Here is a 19,988-nt window from a genome sequence, read left to right on the forward strand (position 1 = left end):
ACTCCCCTCTATTTGCTTGCTTTAGAACATCGGCTTTGGACCCAGTGACGCTTCGAATGGAATGCAGAAAACCTTTCCATCCGATGCCATTTGCACCTTTTGGGATCAGCAACAAACCTTTCCTCCTTTCATTTTGGAAATCGAAAAGTTGTAGAAAACTGCCCCTTGCATTAATATGATGTTGAATGATGAGAACTCCATTACCCATCCTTAGCTCCCTGAAGAATCCTTCAAGACAGATGAGTTCTAAACAATCCTCAATCCCCTTAGCTACCCTGAAGCTACCGTCCCACATAGACACATGAACTTAGCCATCCTTTTACTCCGTTCAGAGATGCGAAAACTATTTTCTCCCTCTTTCATAAAATGAAAGTTTTTTATTCCACCTCTCATCATCCATCTGAGACAAATCCACTTCGCGAGCGCGTCGTCATCTCAAGGAGAGAAACGAGTTATGGAACTACCCCAGGATCATTATACGGGAATAAAATGCAGATCTGAGATGTTATACGAGAAAAAAGTTATGGAACTACCCTAGATCTGCTTTGACGAACCAAAGGAGTGGAAAATCCCGGTTGCCGGAGGGAGGACTGACGCCGAAGTGCCGTCAGAGGAGTTGCCAGAGCCCGTTGGTCTTGTCTGTGGCTGTAGCGGAGGCACAGGTTCGACGGTCGATGTCGCCTCCGAGAGATCTCCTTGTCACCGAGAATCTCGTCGATTTAGCCCCAGTGAAACACTCCAAGTTGCTGGAGGGAAGACTGATGTTGGACTGCCCTCAGCGGTGTCGCCGGAGCCCGTCAATCTTGTCTGTGGCCATGGCGGGGTGCCTTAGGTTTTGGGTGGAGGGTGATTGCGGGGATTGGGTACCTTAGGGTATTCTCTGTCTAGCAAATGCAAAATTTTAGTAAAACCATTGCATAGAAAACATTATTAGGGCACCAGTGAAGATTCAAGAAAAAAAAAACTAGAAAGAAAAAGGTTACAGGACATCCAATACAGGAAGGAGAGAAAATGAGACAGAGAAATCTGGGGCTAAGCGACAACTTTATTAGGTTAAAGGTCAAATTGCAAAAGAGGTTATAGTTTAGGCAGTTAATTGTAATTTCCCCAAACAGTTACTAGCATTAATATTAATATGTTTTGCAAAAAAAAAGTAGACACTCATATGAAATCTTGTATTTATAAATAAAAAAGATCAATAGACATAGAACCACCTGTAGATGAGCAAGGAAGATAGAGCTCTCTAAGCAGCGGCTCAATGAATATGTGCACCGACTCTTTCAATCTGCAATAGCTTGATGAGAGAATAAGAAAGCACATTTGCTGGATGTTTTCTTCCTGTCACCAAAGAGAGAAAATTATGAGCTATGATAATTGGACAGTAGCATGCCTCGATGGTGTTTGAGATTTCCAAAACTAAGCACCAGGAGAGCTCCAGCAAAAAATGCATCAAGGTGTAATAGGATACATGAAGGTCCTGAGAAGGGTAAGGCTCATTAATGAATGCTTTTATGAATTTTTCATGCTCTGGCTGGAGTTACGGGCAGTTCATTTACACGCTTCTTTTTTTCTCCTTTCCTAGCTTAAACACACTTAAAAAGTGCAAACATATATAACTGAAAGCAGTTCCTTCTCTAAGAAAAGAGGTTTGATTTACAACCTTCAAGATCTTTAAAATTATTTAGATTTGAAGGGCTTCTTCTTTCAACTACTGTTAGTAAGCAACTTTTACTCATTCAGTAAAGTGAAGCAAAAAGGCATATCATCTAGAAAGCAACCCACTCGTTTTTCTATATAGTATAAAATGGTGACAATATGTTATTTATGATTTCATTACTATCTGATTGACCGTTAAATACTGAGAAGCTTAAAACTCAATGTCTACAGGTTCAAACCTCTCATGAAAGTGGGCAAGATCCACTTTCATGAGTGATTTTCTCTTCTTCTTCTTTTTTTTTTTTTTTTTTTTTTTTTTTTGGGGGGGGGGGGGGGGGTTTGGGGGTGAGTAAAAAAACGTACCTTAACCATATTCTTCCAGAATGCACAAAGATTGGACTTGATTGTCACAAATCCATTCGCCTCAAAAGATTTTTCATGTGCATATATAATCTAGAAGCAGAAGACAGACACTAAGAATGACTTCCACAAACATGAGTAGAAATAACACGGCATATCAAATCCAAAACAAAAACAGCTACCTGCTGGAAAAGAAAGCGAGCCATAGATAAAAGAAAATGAGGTATATTTGCCTCTGTTGGAGAGCTGCACCAAAGACTACAAGAAGCAACTCTAAGCTTCAGACCATGGACAAAATATTCACATACAGTGGACGTCCTTTGCCTGAATCGAGCACAAATTTGAAATAAAAAGAAAAAGAAAGAACAAAATGAGAGCCACATAATAAAGTACAGGTTTTCACTACCATCACAACATAAAAAACCCAAATAAAAAATATAATAGACATATAGTCAACATAAAGAGGGATCGCACCAAGCCAGGCTCTAACTTTATCCCAATTATCAACTGCCCCCCCCCCCCCCCCAAAAAAAAAAAAAAACTTCTATCATACAAGATGGTCCTTGGTACTGACATAATGCAATAATGCACAACAAAATGCAGTTTTTCTTCAGCGAGTCACTAGATTGACAAAATGCCCATTGAGGGTTATTTGTCAGTGATGAGGTTAAAAATAGGACGACCAAATTCAAATGCTTGAGGCCATATATGAATACTAATTATCTTACAGAGTCTGGAACACTGTTGCTGTATTCACAGGCTGAAAAAGCATATCCGGCAGTGGAATATCATAATCATCAATCTTTGAGAAGTTCTGCATGCCAATTAACAGATCATAAAACCTAGAGTCCCCTCAATAAAAATAAAAAGAAAAAGAGAGAACAAATTCTTGCATCAGAACCAAGCAATAAGTAATATACCTTGATAAAAACAGGTCGATGGGTCCACAAAGACTCATGCCACCTAAACCACATCTCAAGAACAAAACTTGTGATTTTTGCATTTACTGCATCAAAAAGGAGGGCATAACATAAGATTATGCATAATCTATTAATTCATAAGAAGGTAATACATGCATAACACATACATATACACAGACATGTAACACAAAACTGCACTAACCTGCATCCACTGAAGTCCATGCGTCCAATATCCACAAGATCTTTTGATGTGGTAAAAATATTTGGGGAGGTCTTGATGAGAAGGTCAATGAAAATTTCAAGCCAGATTCCAGAAGGTTAGATACGGTACCCAAAGCCTGTCATGAAGGAAAAGCAAATAAATTGCAGACCAAACATATAACGATCAAGTAAAAGTTCATTACTAAAAGAAGTTGTAAATAGAAAGTAGGGAAAAAAGGAAGACCAAGAAAAAAAATTAAGGGCATTCCAATTTAATAAAACGGAATAACAGTTGAGCTTGTTCAATTGAAAATCATTCAATCCAAACATTGTTGGCCACAAACAGCATATCAGATATATTCCTAAATAGAAGTGCAAATGCATGGGCAGAGGTAATTATATTTTAATTTAACTAGGAACAAACATATATTTCATGACCAAAAACTGATATCATTCGGCCTCAGCCCGTGGGCCAATTAAATAACAAGAGAAAGGTGGGCCCTGTATGGAGGAGACGGGAAACATGCCATGCAAGCCCATCGACAGAAGGGTACCAACCAACGGCGCCAGAGATGGTTCTGATGGTCTCGTTGCAAGCAGAGGAACCGCCGACGGTGGTGGAGAGGGAGGATATGGTAGTGGTGGAGTCGACAAAGATGGTAATCTCGGCAGCAATCATGGGTTTTCAAACTCCCTTACCGTTAGCCAATAGTTTCTTGGCACGGAGTGGACAGAAAGGACTGACGAAGAGCAGAGAAGAAGGGGGGGGGGGTAGAAGTTTTTTTGGTATCTCCTCCAGCGGGTATGGTTGTGAGCCAAAGGTACTAGAAACGGGTGATCCACCTCTCTTACCGTTGGCCGGCTATTCTCCTGCATACTGTGGATAGAAAGGGCCAATGGGTAGCTTAGAAGAAAGGGAACTGGAGCTTGTGATGGTTGGAGGTGTTGGGGACGTCAACGAATAAGCTTTACAACTGACAGACCCTTTGCGTGAAACTTGTGACTAGGAATGCAGGTCTTCTCTTGCTGAGGAGGAGAAAGGGTTGCTGGTGGCATCACAGTGGGCATCAAAGGAAGGGGCTGAGATGGATGGGGAGCCTATACCACTGAAGTCTCTACCATCGTGTCAGCATACTATTTCGGACTGGGTTATGGATAAGGTGTAGGCAATCCATCATTGTGTGGGGATTGAGTGTTAAGGTTTTGAAGAACAATTTATGGCTTTGCTAACTGCCATTGAAGTTAGAAATATTCAGATCAAGAAATCTGGTTCAAAAACATAAAGGGAGCTCAAGAGATTAACTTGGTCTATCAATTATGAGGGCAATTCAGGTCGAGAAAGATCCAAAGGGAGGGGGTCGAGATTGTCTCTATGAAGCCTAAGATTATATCATGGAATGTCTGAGGGCTTAATGAGGTAAATAAGCATCTGCAGATAAAAAAATTGCTCTGAGAGTGGAAGGTAGATATTGTGTGCTTGCAGGAAATCAAGATGGAAAATATTTCAAGAACCATCATTAGAAGTTTGTGGAGCCTGTCCGTATGATGACTGGGTATTTCTTGCTTCGATTGGGGCATTAGGTGGAGTACTAGTTATGTGGGATAGAAGGGTGGCTGAGTATATTGGGGAATACACAATGGCTTTTTCTTTTCAAAATGTGGAGGATAATTTTAGATGAGCTTTTACTGGAATTTATGGGCCGACCTTGGACAGCAATAGAAACTTTCTATGGGAAGAGTTGGCTGGATTACACAGCTGGTGGGACCTTCCTTGGTGTATAGGCGGGGACTTTAATGTTGTCAGATTCTCGAGTGAAAGATAAGGAGATAGCAAGTTGCGGTCAGCGATTTCGAGTTTCTCGGATTGTATTTTTGAGTAGGGGTGGGTGGACTTTCCTCTTATGGGTGGTGCATTCACATGGTCCAATAACCAAACGTGATCTAGATTTGACAGATTTTGTCTCCCCAGAGTGGGACATTCATTACCTGGAGGTATGTAAAAAAAGACTACCTCACCTACGTTCTGATCATTTCCCTATTTTGTTGGATTGTGGGGGAATTCAAGGAAGAAGGAGATAATTTAGATTCGAGAATATGTGGTTAAAAACTGAACGCTTTGTGGAATGGGTTAGGCAATGGTGGTCCTCCCATCAGATCCAAGGTACCCCCAGTTTCATTCTTGCAGCTTTGGAATGCGCAGTCTTTTGGTGATATAGGCAACCACAAGAAGTCACTATTGGAGGAGCTTCATGAGGTAGAGAGGGCATAGGAGGAACTTGCTCGGAGGATAAAACTAGTCTCAGAACTAGAGAGGGTTACCCTATTGGAGGAGATTTCTTAGCGGCAAAAATCTCGAGCTTTGTGGTTGAAAGAGGGTGATCATAGCACGGAGTTTTTTCATAGTGTGGCTAATTCCCATAGGACAACTAATGCCATTGAGATGATGAATATTGAAGGAGTTGTTTGCATGGAGATCCCAGTGATCCAAGAACATGTTGCTAGTTATTTTAAGCAGTTGCTTACCGAGCCAGAGGGATGGAGGCCGGAGATTGATGGGTTTTTCTCAGTTGACAAATTTGAGAAAAGTCTCAACGCCAATTTTATTGCACTTATTCCCAAGAAGATTGGGGCATCGGAGGTTAATGATTACTGGCCCATTAGCCTTGTGAATGGGGTGTATAAGATCATTTCCAAGGTGCTTGCAAATCGACTGGAGGATTTTTTGGGCGGATCATTATGAAACCGCAAAACGTATTTGTATGCTAAAGAATGAATGCCTAGATAGTAGATTAAAATCGGGCAATCTGGGTCTGTTGTGCAAGTTGGATATGGAGAAGGCCAACGATCATGTTAACTGGGATGTTTGTTGTATTTGCTTGGGAGGTATGGTTTTGGGGAGAGGTGGTGCACATGGATTAGGTGGTGCATATCGAAGTCGTGGTTCTCAGTTTTGGTGAATGGCTGCCCAGTTGATTTTTTTAATAGCTCCCGAGTTCTAAGGCAAGGGGATCCCCTATCCTCATTTCTCTTTGTCATAGTCATGGAGGCATGCAGCAGAATGATGTCAGCGATGTTAACAGTGGGTTTTTGGCTGGTTTTTCGGTTGGTGACATACATCGAGGTACTCTTCACATTTTTCATTTGTTGCTTGCAAACGATACCCTTAATTTTTGCGAGGTAGATCTAAACCAGATTCAAGCACTAAGGGCACTTCTACTTCACTTTGAGGTTGTTTCTGGGTTGAAAGTGAATTTATCCAAGTCAGAGTTGGTTCCAGTTGCAATGTTTGTAACATCCAGCTGGTCGATAACACTGCTGGTTGTAAGGTATCATCTTTCCCTATGAATTACCTTGGGGTTCCGCTGGGGGCCGCCTCCAAGGCTAACACTATTTGGGATGCAGTAATTGAGAAGATTGAAAGAAGATTGGCAAGTTAGAAGAATTTATATCTCTTGAAAGGTGGTAGAATTACTCTAATCAAAAGCACTATTTCCAATCTATCAACTTCTTTTTTTATCCTTGTTCCCAATTCCTGAGAGTGTGACGACACGTATTGAGAAACCTCATCGTGACTCCCTTTGGAGCGGACTTGGAGATGAATTCAAATTTCATCTGGTCAAGTGGAACAAAATATGATCCCCAATCTCACCTGGTGGTTTAGGAATTAGAAATCTGAGAGTTTTCAACGGGGCTTTACTTGAGAAATGATGCTAACGTTATAATACGGAACATGAATCTTTATGGAAGTCGGTAACTGATTAGAAATATGGAGGCTTGTTTTTTGGGCGAGGGGGGGGGGGGGGGGGAATGGTGCTCTAAGAAGGTAAGTGGGGTTTATGGTGGTATATGGAAGCACATTAGATGAGGGTGGGGAGTGTTTGCCTGTCATACTAGAGTTGTGATGGGAGATGGCTTAAGAACTAAATCTGGCATGACAAATGGTGTGGAGATAGAGCTCTCAGGGACTCATTCCCTACAATGTTCATACTTGCACGTGAGAAAGAAGCTTTAGTGGCGGACCTCATGGAGAGGGATGGTGATTTACTCAAATGGAATGTGAGCTTCACTAGGTGGCCCAAGATTGGGAAGTCAACAATTTTGTAGATTTCTTCCAACTCTTATACTCCATGAGACCGAGCGCTAAAGGAGCTGATACTTTGTGGTGGATACCTGCTAAAAAATGTATATTTTCAGTTCGTTCTTTCTATAAGGCCCTCACACAACCGCAGAATAATAACTTTCATAAAGAAGAATTTGGAGAAATAAGTCGGCAGCATTTTTTGCATGGACCATATCTCTGGGATAGATTTTGACGATGGATAATTTATGGAAACGCGGGGTGATAGTAGTGGAATGATGTTGTGTGTGTAAATAAAGTTGTGAGACTCTAGACCATCTTCTACTACATTGCAAAATTGCTAGAGCGTTATGGGTCAATGTATTCAGATGGGTAGAGCTAGCTTGGGTTATGCATGCTACAGTGGTCGAACTTCTTGCATGTTGGACGAACCTTGGTGGTATTCCACAATTCTCAGCTATGTGGAAGATGACTCATATTTGTATTCTATGGTGCATTTGGCAAGAACTAAATGACCGGACGTTCAAAGACAGGGCACTTTCATTGGAGGAGATTAGATTACTATTTGTTAGAACTCTATTTCTTTGGGCCAAAACTGTAGATTTCAATGGCCTCGATTTTCGGGATTTCCTTATTTCTATTACTTCCTCCAAAATAGATGTTATCTCTTGTATACACTATGTGTACTTGGCTATGCCTATTTATATTAATATAATATAATCGTTTACCTAAAAAAAAAAAAAAAAAAAACATAAGATTCTTTTAGCTTTAAAAATCAGAGTAAACTCTAGTCTAAAAGCAACCAAAGTAGACAAGATTAGTATCTACTAGATCCTTTCAAAGTCAGGGAACATCAATTTCAGTTATATCAAACAGATACCAAAGATTTCCTGAGAACAGTCTAATTTTAACATCTTACCTGCTGTAAACCTTTGGGATCAACCAAAAGGATAGATGAAAGCTCCTGCAGTAACTCCAAATCAAGCAAAAAACTTGTCCTGTCAGTTAGAGGAAGTGTGTCCTGCCAGCTTTCAAACCCAGACTTCCCACACAAAACTTCAGGAAAGAAGGAACAACAAGCAGATGAATCTGCCTCGGAACTTGCATGCTTGGTAGAGCTTTCCTCCAATTTTTGTCTTTTGTTTTCAAATATTTTTTGGATCATCTGCAAGGACCAATATTATTTCCCACAAGAGAGGAGTTTGTTAACAATGGCTGTAGAGAAGCTAGAGCACAAACCTGTCGCATCTCCTCCAACTGCTGAACAATAGGGACCTCATCTTGATCATGATCAAACTTGTTCATGATATATAATGACATGGAAACACCTGCATAAATACGGAAACAAAAAAGAAATTGTATTGGTATCCAAAACCAAACAGGAGGATATACAATAGAACTGAAAATAATGAAAATAAAAATTGTATAACAATTTTTTAATTTATATATAATGAAGTAAAAGAAGAGTAAAGCATATTATAATGTATTGTTAAATCATTAATTGTTCCATAATCTTAAACTGATGGGAAGAGATTAGAATATAAATTAAAGCTATTTATTTAGATTCTAACACTATGTTTTTTTTTTGGGATCAGTAAATAAGAATTTTATTAAAATAGGCGAAGTTAAGTACAATATACAAGAGCAACACCTATGCATGACTATCTAAAGATACAATCATATACGTTCATGCCATTAAAGTCTGTTACAATCGATCAATGGAATGAAGTATTAAGCAAAAAAAAAAGTTGTAGTCTCATCCATTGTCCGTTCACGATTCTCAAAACTCCGACCAATCATCTCCATCCATATGCACCACTATAAACAGATTGGTATCATCTTCCACATAGCTACAATTTGAGAGTTACCTCGAATGCCCTGCCAACTGGACAAAAAGTCAACGACCCCTAGTGGCATCACCCAATGAAGCCCCACTCTAGCAAAGATATCATTCCACAAGCTCAAGGCTACATCACAATGCAATAATAGGTGATCCACAGACTCCCCACTTTTCTTACACATATAACATCAATCCAACACAATGGCTCGGCATTTCCTTAGGCCTCGTTTGGTTCCTTGACTGCACTCAGCTCAGCTGAGTTCGGTTCAGATTTAGACCTCTTCTAATATCCAAACACCCGACTATCAAATTACTAAACTCATCTCAACTCAAAATCTCTTAACACGTGGAACCCACAACCTTTTTAAAATCAACACTTTACACGTGGGACCCACGACCTTTTTCAACTTCCCATAAATACATCTATACTCATCTTAACATCCAAACACATCTAAACTCATCTTAGATGGGCCCCAAAGAACTCACTCCACTATCTCAACTCACTACTATTTATAAATAACTCAACTTAGCTCAACATCCAAACGCAACCTTAGATTAGCTAACATGAGTATCTTCCCTAATGAAGCTGTAGATACCAAAAAAAAAAAAAAACTGTTAAGGGTAACTTAGGGCCCATTTGGTTTAACAGATGATTTCAACTCATCTCATCTCAACATCTGTAGAATTATAGAGAGATTTATGTTTAAGGATCTGTTAGCAATATTAGGGGCTAATATCTAGGAGATCTACAGCTAACAGATAAGTTTTTCTTATCCCATGATTTTAGGAGATTTGGTAGTCTGTTACCAAATCTGTAGATATAAGTTTCCTGTTTTATAGCTTTCAGTTTTAGGTAGTTCTGATTTCCTTTCTAGATTAGCTATAAATATCCCTAAAATAGATGAGCATTATCATCTATATAAAGAGGGGCCTGTAACCTTATTTTCAAGATAGTGGAAGCTTACTCTTTCCTTCCACAAACAAGATGGTATCAGAGCAATCTCTGAACACTAATTCCCTCATATGACCAAATACGGGAAACGTGATTCAAGAGCTACCGTTTCCCAAATCACCTCCAATCAGGAAGCCATGGCTTCCAACAATGATAGTAACCTCATGCCCATTACAGGACACAAACTGAATGGGAACAACTATCTCCAATGGTCCCATTCCGTAATGATGTTCATATGCGGAAAGGGCAAATATGATTATCTCACCAGAGATGCTGCCAAACCAAACAAGACGGATGAAAAGTTCAAAGTCTGGAATGCCGAGAATAATATGGTCATGTCATGGCTCATTAATTCCATGACAAATGACATTGGAGAAAACTTTCTTCTCTATGGAATAGCAAAGGAGATTTGGGATGCTGCCAAGGAAATATATTCTAACAATGAGAATACATCGGAATTATTCGAGGTGGAAAGTGTTCTTCATGACTTCCGCCAAGGAGAATTAACAGTGACTCAATACTTCAACACTCTCAATCGGTATTGGCAGCAGCTAGACTTATTCGAGGAGCACAATTGGAGCTGTCCGAATGATGGAATCAGGTATAGACAAATAATTGAACGGAAAAGAATATACAAATTTTTGATTGGATTAAATAAGAACCTTGATGAAGTACGAGGAAGAATTTTAGGATCCAAACCACTACCAAATATCCGAGAAGCTTTTTCAGAAGTTCGGAGAGAGGAAAGTCGAAAGAAGATCATGATGGGATCTCAAGATTCTGTGACAAATCCTGAGAGTTCAACACTTGTGGTGAGAGGGAATCCATCCAACAACAACAACAATCACAGACCAAAGAAAGGGCGACCATGGTGTGATCATTGTCGACGTCCTGGTCACACCAAGGACAACTGCTGGAAGATTCATGGCAAACCAGCAGATTGGAGGCCTTCCCGGTTTGCCAATGACAAAGAAGGACGAGGCAACCTTGCTTCCATGGATGAACAACCTCCACCCGAACCAACTCCCTTCAGCAAGGAACAGATAGAGATCTTGCAGAAAATGTTCAGCCAATCCTTGCCTGCACCAGCTCCCACTGTAGTTGGTACCGGATCCCTGGCACAAAAATGTAATTTTTTAAGTGCTCTAAATGCTAACAAGGAGAGACTCAGTCCATGGATTATAGACTCAGGAGCTTCTGATCATATGACTGGAGATGAGAAGCTGTTTTCAACTTACACCCCATGCTATAAAAATTTAATTGTGCAAATAGCTGATGGTTCACTCTCAAAGGTGGCTGGTACAGGCTCGGTTCAAATTTCAGAGAACATCACTCTTGATTCCGTTCTACTTGTACCAAAATTAAATTGCAACTTACTGTCCGTTAGTAAACTCACTCGGGATCTCAACTGTGTTACTAAATTTGGCTCAAATCTGTGTGTATTTCAAGTCTTGGCCTCGGGGAAGACGATTGGCAGTGCTAAGATGTGTTCGGGGCTCTATCTTCTAGAGGTTAATGATCCTCCTCAAGGAGCAATTCATCAATCAGATTGTTCAGTGTCCAGTAATCCTGTTTCTTTGTCTGTGAGTCAGTCTAATAATGATAGTGCAATTATGTTATGGCACTATAGGTTAGGTCATCCAAATTTCTTGTATCTTGAGAAGTTGTTTCCTTCATTATTCCATAGTAAAAATCCAAATGAATTTCAATGTGAGATCTGTCAATTCTCTAAACATATTCGCAATTCTTATCCTAACAGATCCTACAAAGCATCTCAACCTTTTTCCATGATTCATAGTGATATATGGGGCCCTTCTAGGATAAAAAATGTTACTGGTTCTCGCTGGTTCATTTCATTTATTGATGATCACACTAGACTCACATGGGTTTTCCTCATGAAAGAAAAATCTGAGGCAAACCAGATCTTCAAAACCTTCAATACCATGATCCAAACACAATTCCAAGCAAAAATTCAAATTCTGAAAACTGACAATGCCAAAGAGTATTTCAATTCCAGCCTTAATGATTATCTCATGAGTCATGGTATTGTTCACCAATGTTCCTGTGTTAACACTCCTCAGCAAAATGGTATTGCCGAAAGAAAAAACCGGCATCTTCTTGATGTGGCTCGGTCTCTTATGTTCTCTACCCATGTACCAAAATATTTCTGGGGTGAAGCCATCCTTACTGCTGCATACCTCATAAATAGGATGCCATCTCGGATTCTTAACTTCCAGACTCCCTGTCAAATTCTCCTTCAGTCCTTTCCCACTACTCGTCTCATCTCCACCATCCCATTCAAAGTTTTCGGGTGTTCAGCTTTTGTCCATGTCCATCAACAACACCGGGACAAACTTGATCCTAGAGCTCATAAATGTATTTTCCTTGGGTACTCTCCAACTCAAAAAGGATATAAATGCTACTCACCGGTCACTAAACAATTCTATCACTCCATGGATGTCACCTTCTTTGAGCAACAACCTTATTTCCCCAAATCTGATATTCAGGGGGAGACTAATTTTATCCTAGAATATCAGCTTTGGGATATTGAAGAATCACCTCATGTCTCTCATAATTCTGACCAAACTTGCCCATCATTAAATCATGAATCACTTCCTCCTCAAAATCTCTCCCTTGAGTCTTCTTACTTCCTAGAACCTCCTACTCAAGATCAAGCCAACAATCCACCTCAAAATCTGGACACACCTCAAAATCTGGACACTATTCAATCAACAAAGAGTGATGAATTGATTACCTACTCAAGGAGGAGAAAGAACCAAAAGGAGATGGAACAACAAGCATCTCTTGAGCAAACCCAAGAGTCTGATTCAAGTCCTAGACCAAGTGAAGATCCACCAGGTAACACTAATCCTGAAACTAATGATGACAGTGGCCTTCCTATTGCTGTGAGAAAAGGGGTAAGATCATGCACAAAACATCCGATATACACATTTGTGTCATATGAAGGATTGTCACCGAAGTTCAAAGCTTTTGTTGCCAACCTCGACAACATCCAAGTTCCTAATAATATACAAGAAGCTCTCGGCTCACTAGAATGGAAATCAGCAGTGTATGAAGAAATTCATGCACTAGAGAAAAATGAAACTTGGGAAATCTCTGACTTACCAACCGGGAAACGCCCAGTAGGCTGCAAATGGATCTTCACAGTAAAATATAATGAAGATGGGAGTGTTAATCGGTTCAAGGCACGGCTGGTTGCAAAGGGATTCACCCAATCATATGGAATCGATTATGAGGAGACATTTGCTCCTGTAGCCAAGTAAAACCCTGTTCGGGTTTTATTATCCTTGGCTGCAAACCTTGACTGGCCTCTCCACCAACTAGATGTCAAGAATGCCTTTCTAAATGGGGACCTAACTGAAGAAGTGTACATGGAAATTCCCCCCGGATTTGAGACACAAACTACATGCAACAAGGTTTGTAAACTTAGGAGATCTCTATATGGGCTCAAGCAATCTCCAAGAGCTTGGTTTGAAAGATTCACAAAGGTAGTGAAGAAGCATGGCTACTCTCAATGTCAGACGGACCATACACTATTTGTTAAACACTCTTCTGCAGGAAAACTTGCTGTCCTCATAGTGTATGTGGATGACATAATCCTAACAGGAGACTATGAAGAGGAAATCTGCACCATCAAAAGTTTACTAGCTGCAGAATTTGAAATCAAGGACCTTGGTAATCTTAAATATTTCCTAGGTATGGAGATTGCAAGGTCAAGAAAGGGAATCTCTGTCTCACAGAGAAAATATGTCCTAGATCTCTTAAAAGAGACTGGAATGCTCGGGTGTAAGCCGGTAGATACTCCTATGGATCCAACTATCAAACTAGGAGCTAAGGAAAATTGTGCACCCGTGGACAAAGGAAGATACCAAAGATTAGTAGGTAAACTAATATACCTATCTCACACACGACCAGACATTGGATTTGCTGTTAGCATGGTAAGTCAGTTCATGAACAATCCAAATGAAGAACACATGGAAGCTGTGTATAGAATCCTGAGATACCTGAAACTAACACCAGGTAGAGGATTATTTTTTGAGAAGAACCAAAGAAGAGATATTGAAGTGTTCAGCGATGCAGATTGGGCAGGATCAGTACAAGACCGAAGATCAACTTCAGGATATTGCACTTTTGTGTGGGGAAATTGGTCACTTGGAGAAGTAAGAAGCAGTCAGTGGTGTCAAGAAGCAGTGCAGAAGCTGAATTCCGGGCAATGGCACACGGTATTTGTGAGGGAATTTGGTTAAAAAGGGTGATAAAGGAATTAAAAATTTCAGATGAAGAACCTATGAAAATGTTCTGTGATAATCAATCAGCAATCAGCATTGCCAAAAATCCAGTTCATCATGATAGAACAAAACATGTGGAAATTGATCGACATTTTATAAAGGAGAAGATAGAGGAAGGAATAATCAAGATGTTGTACGTGCCTACATGTCTTCAGACAGCAGACATCCTTACCAAGGCTCTATCGAGAAAGGTGTTTGATGATCTGAGTTCCAAGCTGGGGTTAATTAATATTTACCGCCCAGCTTGAGGGGGAGTGTAGAATTATAGAGAGATTTATGTTTAAGGATCTGTTAGCAATATTAGGGGCTAATATCTAGGAGATTTACAGCTAACAGATCAGTTTTTCTTATCCCATGATTTTAGGAGATTTGGTAGTCTGTTACCAAATCTGTAGATATAAGTTTCCTGTTTTATAGCTTTCAGTTTTAGGTAGTTCTGATTTTCTTTATAGATTAGCTGTAAATATCCCTAAAATAGATGAGCATTATCATCTATATAAAGAGGGGCCTGTAACCTTATTTTCAAGATAGTGGAATCTTACTCTTTCCTTCCACAAACAAGAATCCAAACACCATCCAAACACAAAGATTTTTCAATTTCAAATTTCTCATTTAATCATTACCCAATCATTACAACTTTATTGATCGTAAGTCTTTTGTGTTCAAGAAGGATAGTGTGAAGTGCAGGATAACAGAGTGCAATCTCCGTGTGGTAAAGTATATCTTTGTCGATCATGATGCTCTTTTGTGGTTGGCTTCTACGGTGAAGGATTGTGTGGGTTTAGTGGGCTCTTCTGAGTTCCTTAGAACTCGTAGGAAAGGGAATCAAGTGCTTTTGGTTTAAAGGGGAAAAAATTTCCATGGCAGTTTCCTTTCCATATCGAAGTTTGGCCATGAGAAGAAGCGAGGCTTGGTAGTGGTGCCAGAAGGTTGGAAGGGGGAGGGATGGAGGAACTTTGGCAACACCTTAAAAGAACTTTCTTCATCCTCTAGTGTGGGCGAGGAAGTCAGAACCAAAGGTGGCTTGGGATGGACGAATCAGGCAGGGAAGTCGAAGGAGCTTGGCAGAGGAGGTGGTCCTCTACGGTTGTTCTCAACAGTGTCGTTGGCGCATCATGCAACTCCTCAGTCTTACAGTGAGGTTCTCCTAGGGCATAAGGCGTTACCTCGAGCCATGAAGCCTGCAAAGCAGGCAGGCCTGCCAGGTACAGGAGACTTTCCCATTTCGGCAGTGGCACAGAGCAGAGAGGGGGATGGCATGGAAGTGGGGGGGCTGAAAGAGGGATGGTTGTTGTAGACTTTGGAGGAGATGAAAAATAGAGTAGAGTGTCTAAGGGAGTTTATTACGTTGATAAAACGGTGCGTAAAGGGTAAGGATGTTATGGAGTTGGGCATGGGCTTGGGCCGAGGGAAAGGGCCGGATGTTTTAAAGGGGTTTAATGAAGCTGGGTTGTCCAAGGGTCATGGGCGGAAGAGTTTATGCCCAAAAGTTTGGAGCGCCAAGAATCGGGATTCGGCCGATATCTGGGTCTTGGGACTCGGCAACTCCTCCATGGAGTCAATAAGTGCCCTGGCGGACCCAGTTCCGGTATAGAAACTATCAATGGTTGCCGACGACCTTCTTGGTGGGTCGACACAGCCACATCAGCGGGAGGACGAGGCTGTTTTCGTAGAACACGATGTTGGGTCCTTGATTGAAAGGGAGTGCAGGGTGTTCTCATAAGAGCCCATCCCGACGGTGGAGGCACCCTCGTCGAAACTTGTTACATGGGTGGGTGACCAGCCCCTTGTGGGAGGCTCAGGGAGTTTACAGCATGCAGTGGAGCGATTGGTACTCTTAGATGGCTTTGAAAAGCCGAAAATAGGTGGCTTTCCAGTTGGCAGTGTCACAGAGGCTATGCAGTCAGTTGGTTTCTCAGATGGCTTACAGCTAGTGGTCGATGAGACAAGGGTGATAACAACGAGCCGGGTAGTCCTACCCCACTTTGTGTTATTCCACCTATTCCCACATCTTCGGATTGGGTGCTAAAAAAGGTGGCGGAATTACAGGGGTTTGTGGGGATTTCCTACGAAGGTTATGAAAAGCAATTTAGGGCCCTCTTAGTTGCTATTGAAGCAGGTAGACCATCGACAATGAAGTCAGCAGCAAAAAATGATAGAGAGCTGAAAAGATTGACATGTTCTATAAATTATGATAACAAGGAGAGTAGTAGTGGGAGGGAAAGGTTGAAGGGGCGGGAGAGTTGTTTATCTTATGAAGCCAATCTTATCGTGGAATGTAAGGGGGATTAATGATGTAAACAAGTGACTTCACATTAGATCCCTCATTCGTAGTTGGAAAGCTGCATTGTATGTCTTCAAGAGACTAAGCTGGGCTATGTTGACAAAAATATTATTCGACGCCTATGGGGGTGTTCTTATGTGGGGTGGAGTCATCTAGCTTCTTTGGGTGCCTTAGGAGGGGTGTTGCTTATGTGGGATACAAGAGTGGAGTTAGTAGCAGACTGTATCGGGAATTATTCAGTGGCTGGGTCTTTCAAGAATCTTGAGGATGGATGGAGGTGGGCTCTTGCGGGTGTGTATGGTCCTAATGCAAATCGAGAAAGGAGCTCTTTGTGGGAGGAACTGGCGGGTATATATTACTTCTGGGACTTTCCTTGAGTCCTATGTGGGGATTTTAATGTTGTTCAATTCCCATGTGAGAGGGAGGGGGCTACTTATTTGACAAGGTCAATGGAAGACTTTTCGGAACTGATTTTCGATCTAAACTTGATTGATCTTCCTTTGATTGGAGGATGTTTCATGTGGTCGAATGGTAGAGGGGGGTCAAGGTTGGATAGATTCTTAGTTTCTACTTCTTGGGAGACACATTATCCGGACCTAAGCCAGAGGAGATTGTGGGGGCATTCATGGTGGTAGGTGCTATTTCAAATTTGAGAATATGTGGCTGCAAATGGTTTGTTTGGTGGAAAGGGTGAGAGACTGGTGAGCTTCCTATTCTTTTCACGGTACCCCAGTTTTATTGTGGCTACTAAATTCAAAGCCCTTAAGCTGGACCTAAAGAAGTGGAACGTGAAGGTTTTTAGACACACGGATGAACAAAAAAAACCTCCTTTGGGATGAGTTACATTCTTTAGAAGAAGTGGTAACAGAGGAGTCCACGTTGAGAAAGATTGAGGGATGACATGGTTGAAGGAGGGCAACAAATGTACCAAGTTTTTCCACAAAATGGCAAATCCTCACAAGTGTAATAATGCGATTGAAGTGATCCAATCAAGTAACACGGTGTACCAATCCCTGGCGGATATACAAGACCATGTTGTGAATTATTATGACGATCACCTCAAAGAGATAGCAGTGTGGCGTCCTAAATTGGAAAGGTTGTTCTTTGATCAGCTGTGGATGCGAGTGCATCTAGTTGGTTGGAGATACCATTTGAGGAAGCTGAAGTGCTACAGGTGGTGAGTGGTATGTACAAAGATAACGCCCTGAGCCCAGACGGATTTTCTTTGACATTCTTTCAAGAGTGTTGGGACATAGTAAAGGATGACATGATGCGGGTTTTTCATGAGTTTCATCTATGTCACAAGTTTGAGAAATCCCTTAACGCTACATTCATCGCCCGCATCCCGAAGATAGTGAGGGCCATTGAGTTGAAAGATTTCCATCCTATTAGTTTGGTTGGCGGGATTTATAAGATCATTTCAAAGGTGTTGGCAAATCGTATGAGCTTGGTGATGGAAAAAATTATCTCCAAATCTCAAAATGCTTTTGTAAGGGGTAGGCAAATCCTAGATTCAGTTTTAATTGCAAATAAGTGTTTGGACAACCGGTTGAGGGATGGCATTCCGAAAGTCCTTTGTAAGCTGGATATGGAAAAGGCATATGACCACGTGTGCTAGGATTTTTTGCTTTATATGTTGAGCAGATGTGGCTTCGGGGACAGGTGGTGTGGATGGATCAAATATTGTGTTTCAACTGCTCGGTTTTCTGTATTAGTTAATGGTCAGCCTTGTGGTTTTTTTCAGAGTTCGAGGGGTTTGAGACAAGGGGATCCACTATCTCCTTTCCTCTTTGCTGTAGTCATGGAGGCCCTGAGTCGTATGATGGAGGCCACGGCTGGGGGGGTTTTCTTGCTGGTTTTGCAATGGGTAACGCCAATAACGAGGCTTTATCCATCTCTCATTTATTATTTGCGGATGATACTCTTATTTTTTGTGATGCAAACATCGGACAGATTCAAGCTCTAAGAACTGTTCTATTGTGTTTCGAAGCTGTTTCGGGACTTAATGTGAACTTGGGTAAGTCAGAATTGGTCCCCGTGGATGAGGTGGCGAATATCAACCTTCTAGCTGAGTTGTTGGGATGCAAAGTGGCTACTCTTCCTATGAAATAACTAGGACTACTTTTGGGAGCTTCTTTTAAAGCAAAAAACATTTGGGATAGTGTCGTAAGAAGGTAGAGAAAAGGTTGTCAGGTTGGAAGCGGCTTTATCTTTCAAAAGGTGGGAGAGTGACCCTCATTCAAAGTACCATTTCCAATCTTCTCACGTACTTTCTTTCCTTATTTCCTATACTGGTGGGGGTGGCTAACCGGATTAAAAAGATATTTAGAGCCGTTTTGTGGGGAGGCATGGGTGATGATCATAAATTTCATCTTGTGAATTGGCAAAAAGTGTGCAGTCCGAAGGGAGCGGAAGGTTTGGGGGTGTGTAACTTGATCACTTTTAACAAAGCCCTTCTTGGGAAGTGGTTGTGGAGATTCCAGTTGGAAGGGACTTCGTTGTGGAGAATGGTTGTGGGTTGGAAGTTTGGTTGTGATTGACTTTTAACAAAGCCCTTCTTGGGAAGTGGTTGTGGAGATTCCAGTTGGAAGGGACTTCGTTGTGGAGAATGGTTGTGGGTTGGAAGTTTGGTTGTGATTGGGGGGGTTGGTGTTCCAAGGAGGGTAGGGGTTCGTATGCTGTGAGTCTTTGGAAATTTATTTGAAAGGGGTGGATGGTGTTTGCAACACATATTAACTTTGAGGTCGGTGAGAGTACAAGAGTTAGATTCTGGTTCGATGAATGGTGTGGTGAGAGAGCTCTTTCTTCAGCTTTTCCAAGTGTTTTTAGATTGGCTAGAAGTCAGCAAGCCGTTGTCTCAGATGTGCTGTGTCGAGCCAACAGTTGAGTGCATTGGAATATGATCTTTTCTAGAAATGCGCAGGATTGGGAAGTTGAAGAGATAGCAGGTTTTTTCAGCTTGCTTTATTCCAAGAGGGTTGGTGGTAATGGGTGTGATAGAATGGCGTGGAAACCTTTGGGGAGTAAAAATTTTTCTGTTAAATCCTTCTTTAAGGTGCTGTCAAGTTTTTAGCCCATTGTGTTTCCATGGAAGGTTTATTTGGAGAGTTCCTGTGCCTCCCAAAGTTGCTTTTTTTACTTGAACAGCAGCTTTGGGCAAGATTTTGACGGCTGACAACTTAAAGAAAAAGGGGATGATCATCATGGAGTGGTGTTATATGTGCAAGAACAATGGCGAATCGATTGACCATCTTCTTCTACATTGCGAGATGGCAAGAGAGCTATGGGATGGCATACTTAGTAGAGCCAGGCTGTCTTGGGTTATGCCCAGGAGTGTAGCAGAGCTCTTCGCTTATTGGAACAGGCATCATCATAGCCCTCAACTGG

General features: G+C 41.2%; 1 protein-coding gene across 1 annotated transcript in view; it reads right to left on the reverse strand.

Annotated features, from left to right (window-relative positions):
* Window positions 1-19,988, reverse strand: part of LOC121247577 (midasin) — an 83,761-nt gene that overhangs the window by 18,391 nt on the left and 45,382 nt on the right. The window contains 8 exon segments of the mRNA XM_041145948.1: window positions 1,215-1,338; window positions 2,020-2,109; window positions 2,199-2,340; window positions 2,745-2,830; window positions 2,937-3,022; window positions 3,139-3,274; window positions 8,135-8,380; window positions 8,455-8,543. Coding sequence (XP_041001882.1) covers window positions 1,215-1,338; window positions 2,020-2,109; window positions 2,199-2,340; window positions 2,745-2,830; window positions 2,937-3,022; window positions 3,139-3,274; window positions 8,135-8,380; window positions 8,455-8,543 — 999 coding nt within the window.

This window comes from Juglans microcarpa x Juglans regia, chromosome 1D (genome assembly GCF_004785595.1).
Source record: "Juglans microcarpa x Juglans regia isolate MS1-56 chromosome 1D, Jm3101_v1.0, whole genome shotgun sequence".
Lineage (NCBI taxonomy): Eukaryota > Viridiplantae > Streptophyta > Magnoliopsida > Fagales > Juglandaceae > Juglans > Juglans microcarpa x Juglans regia.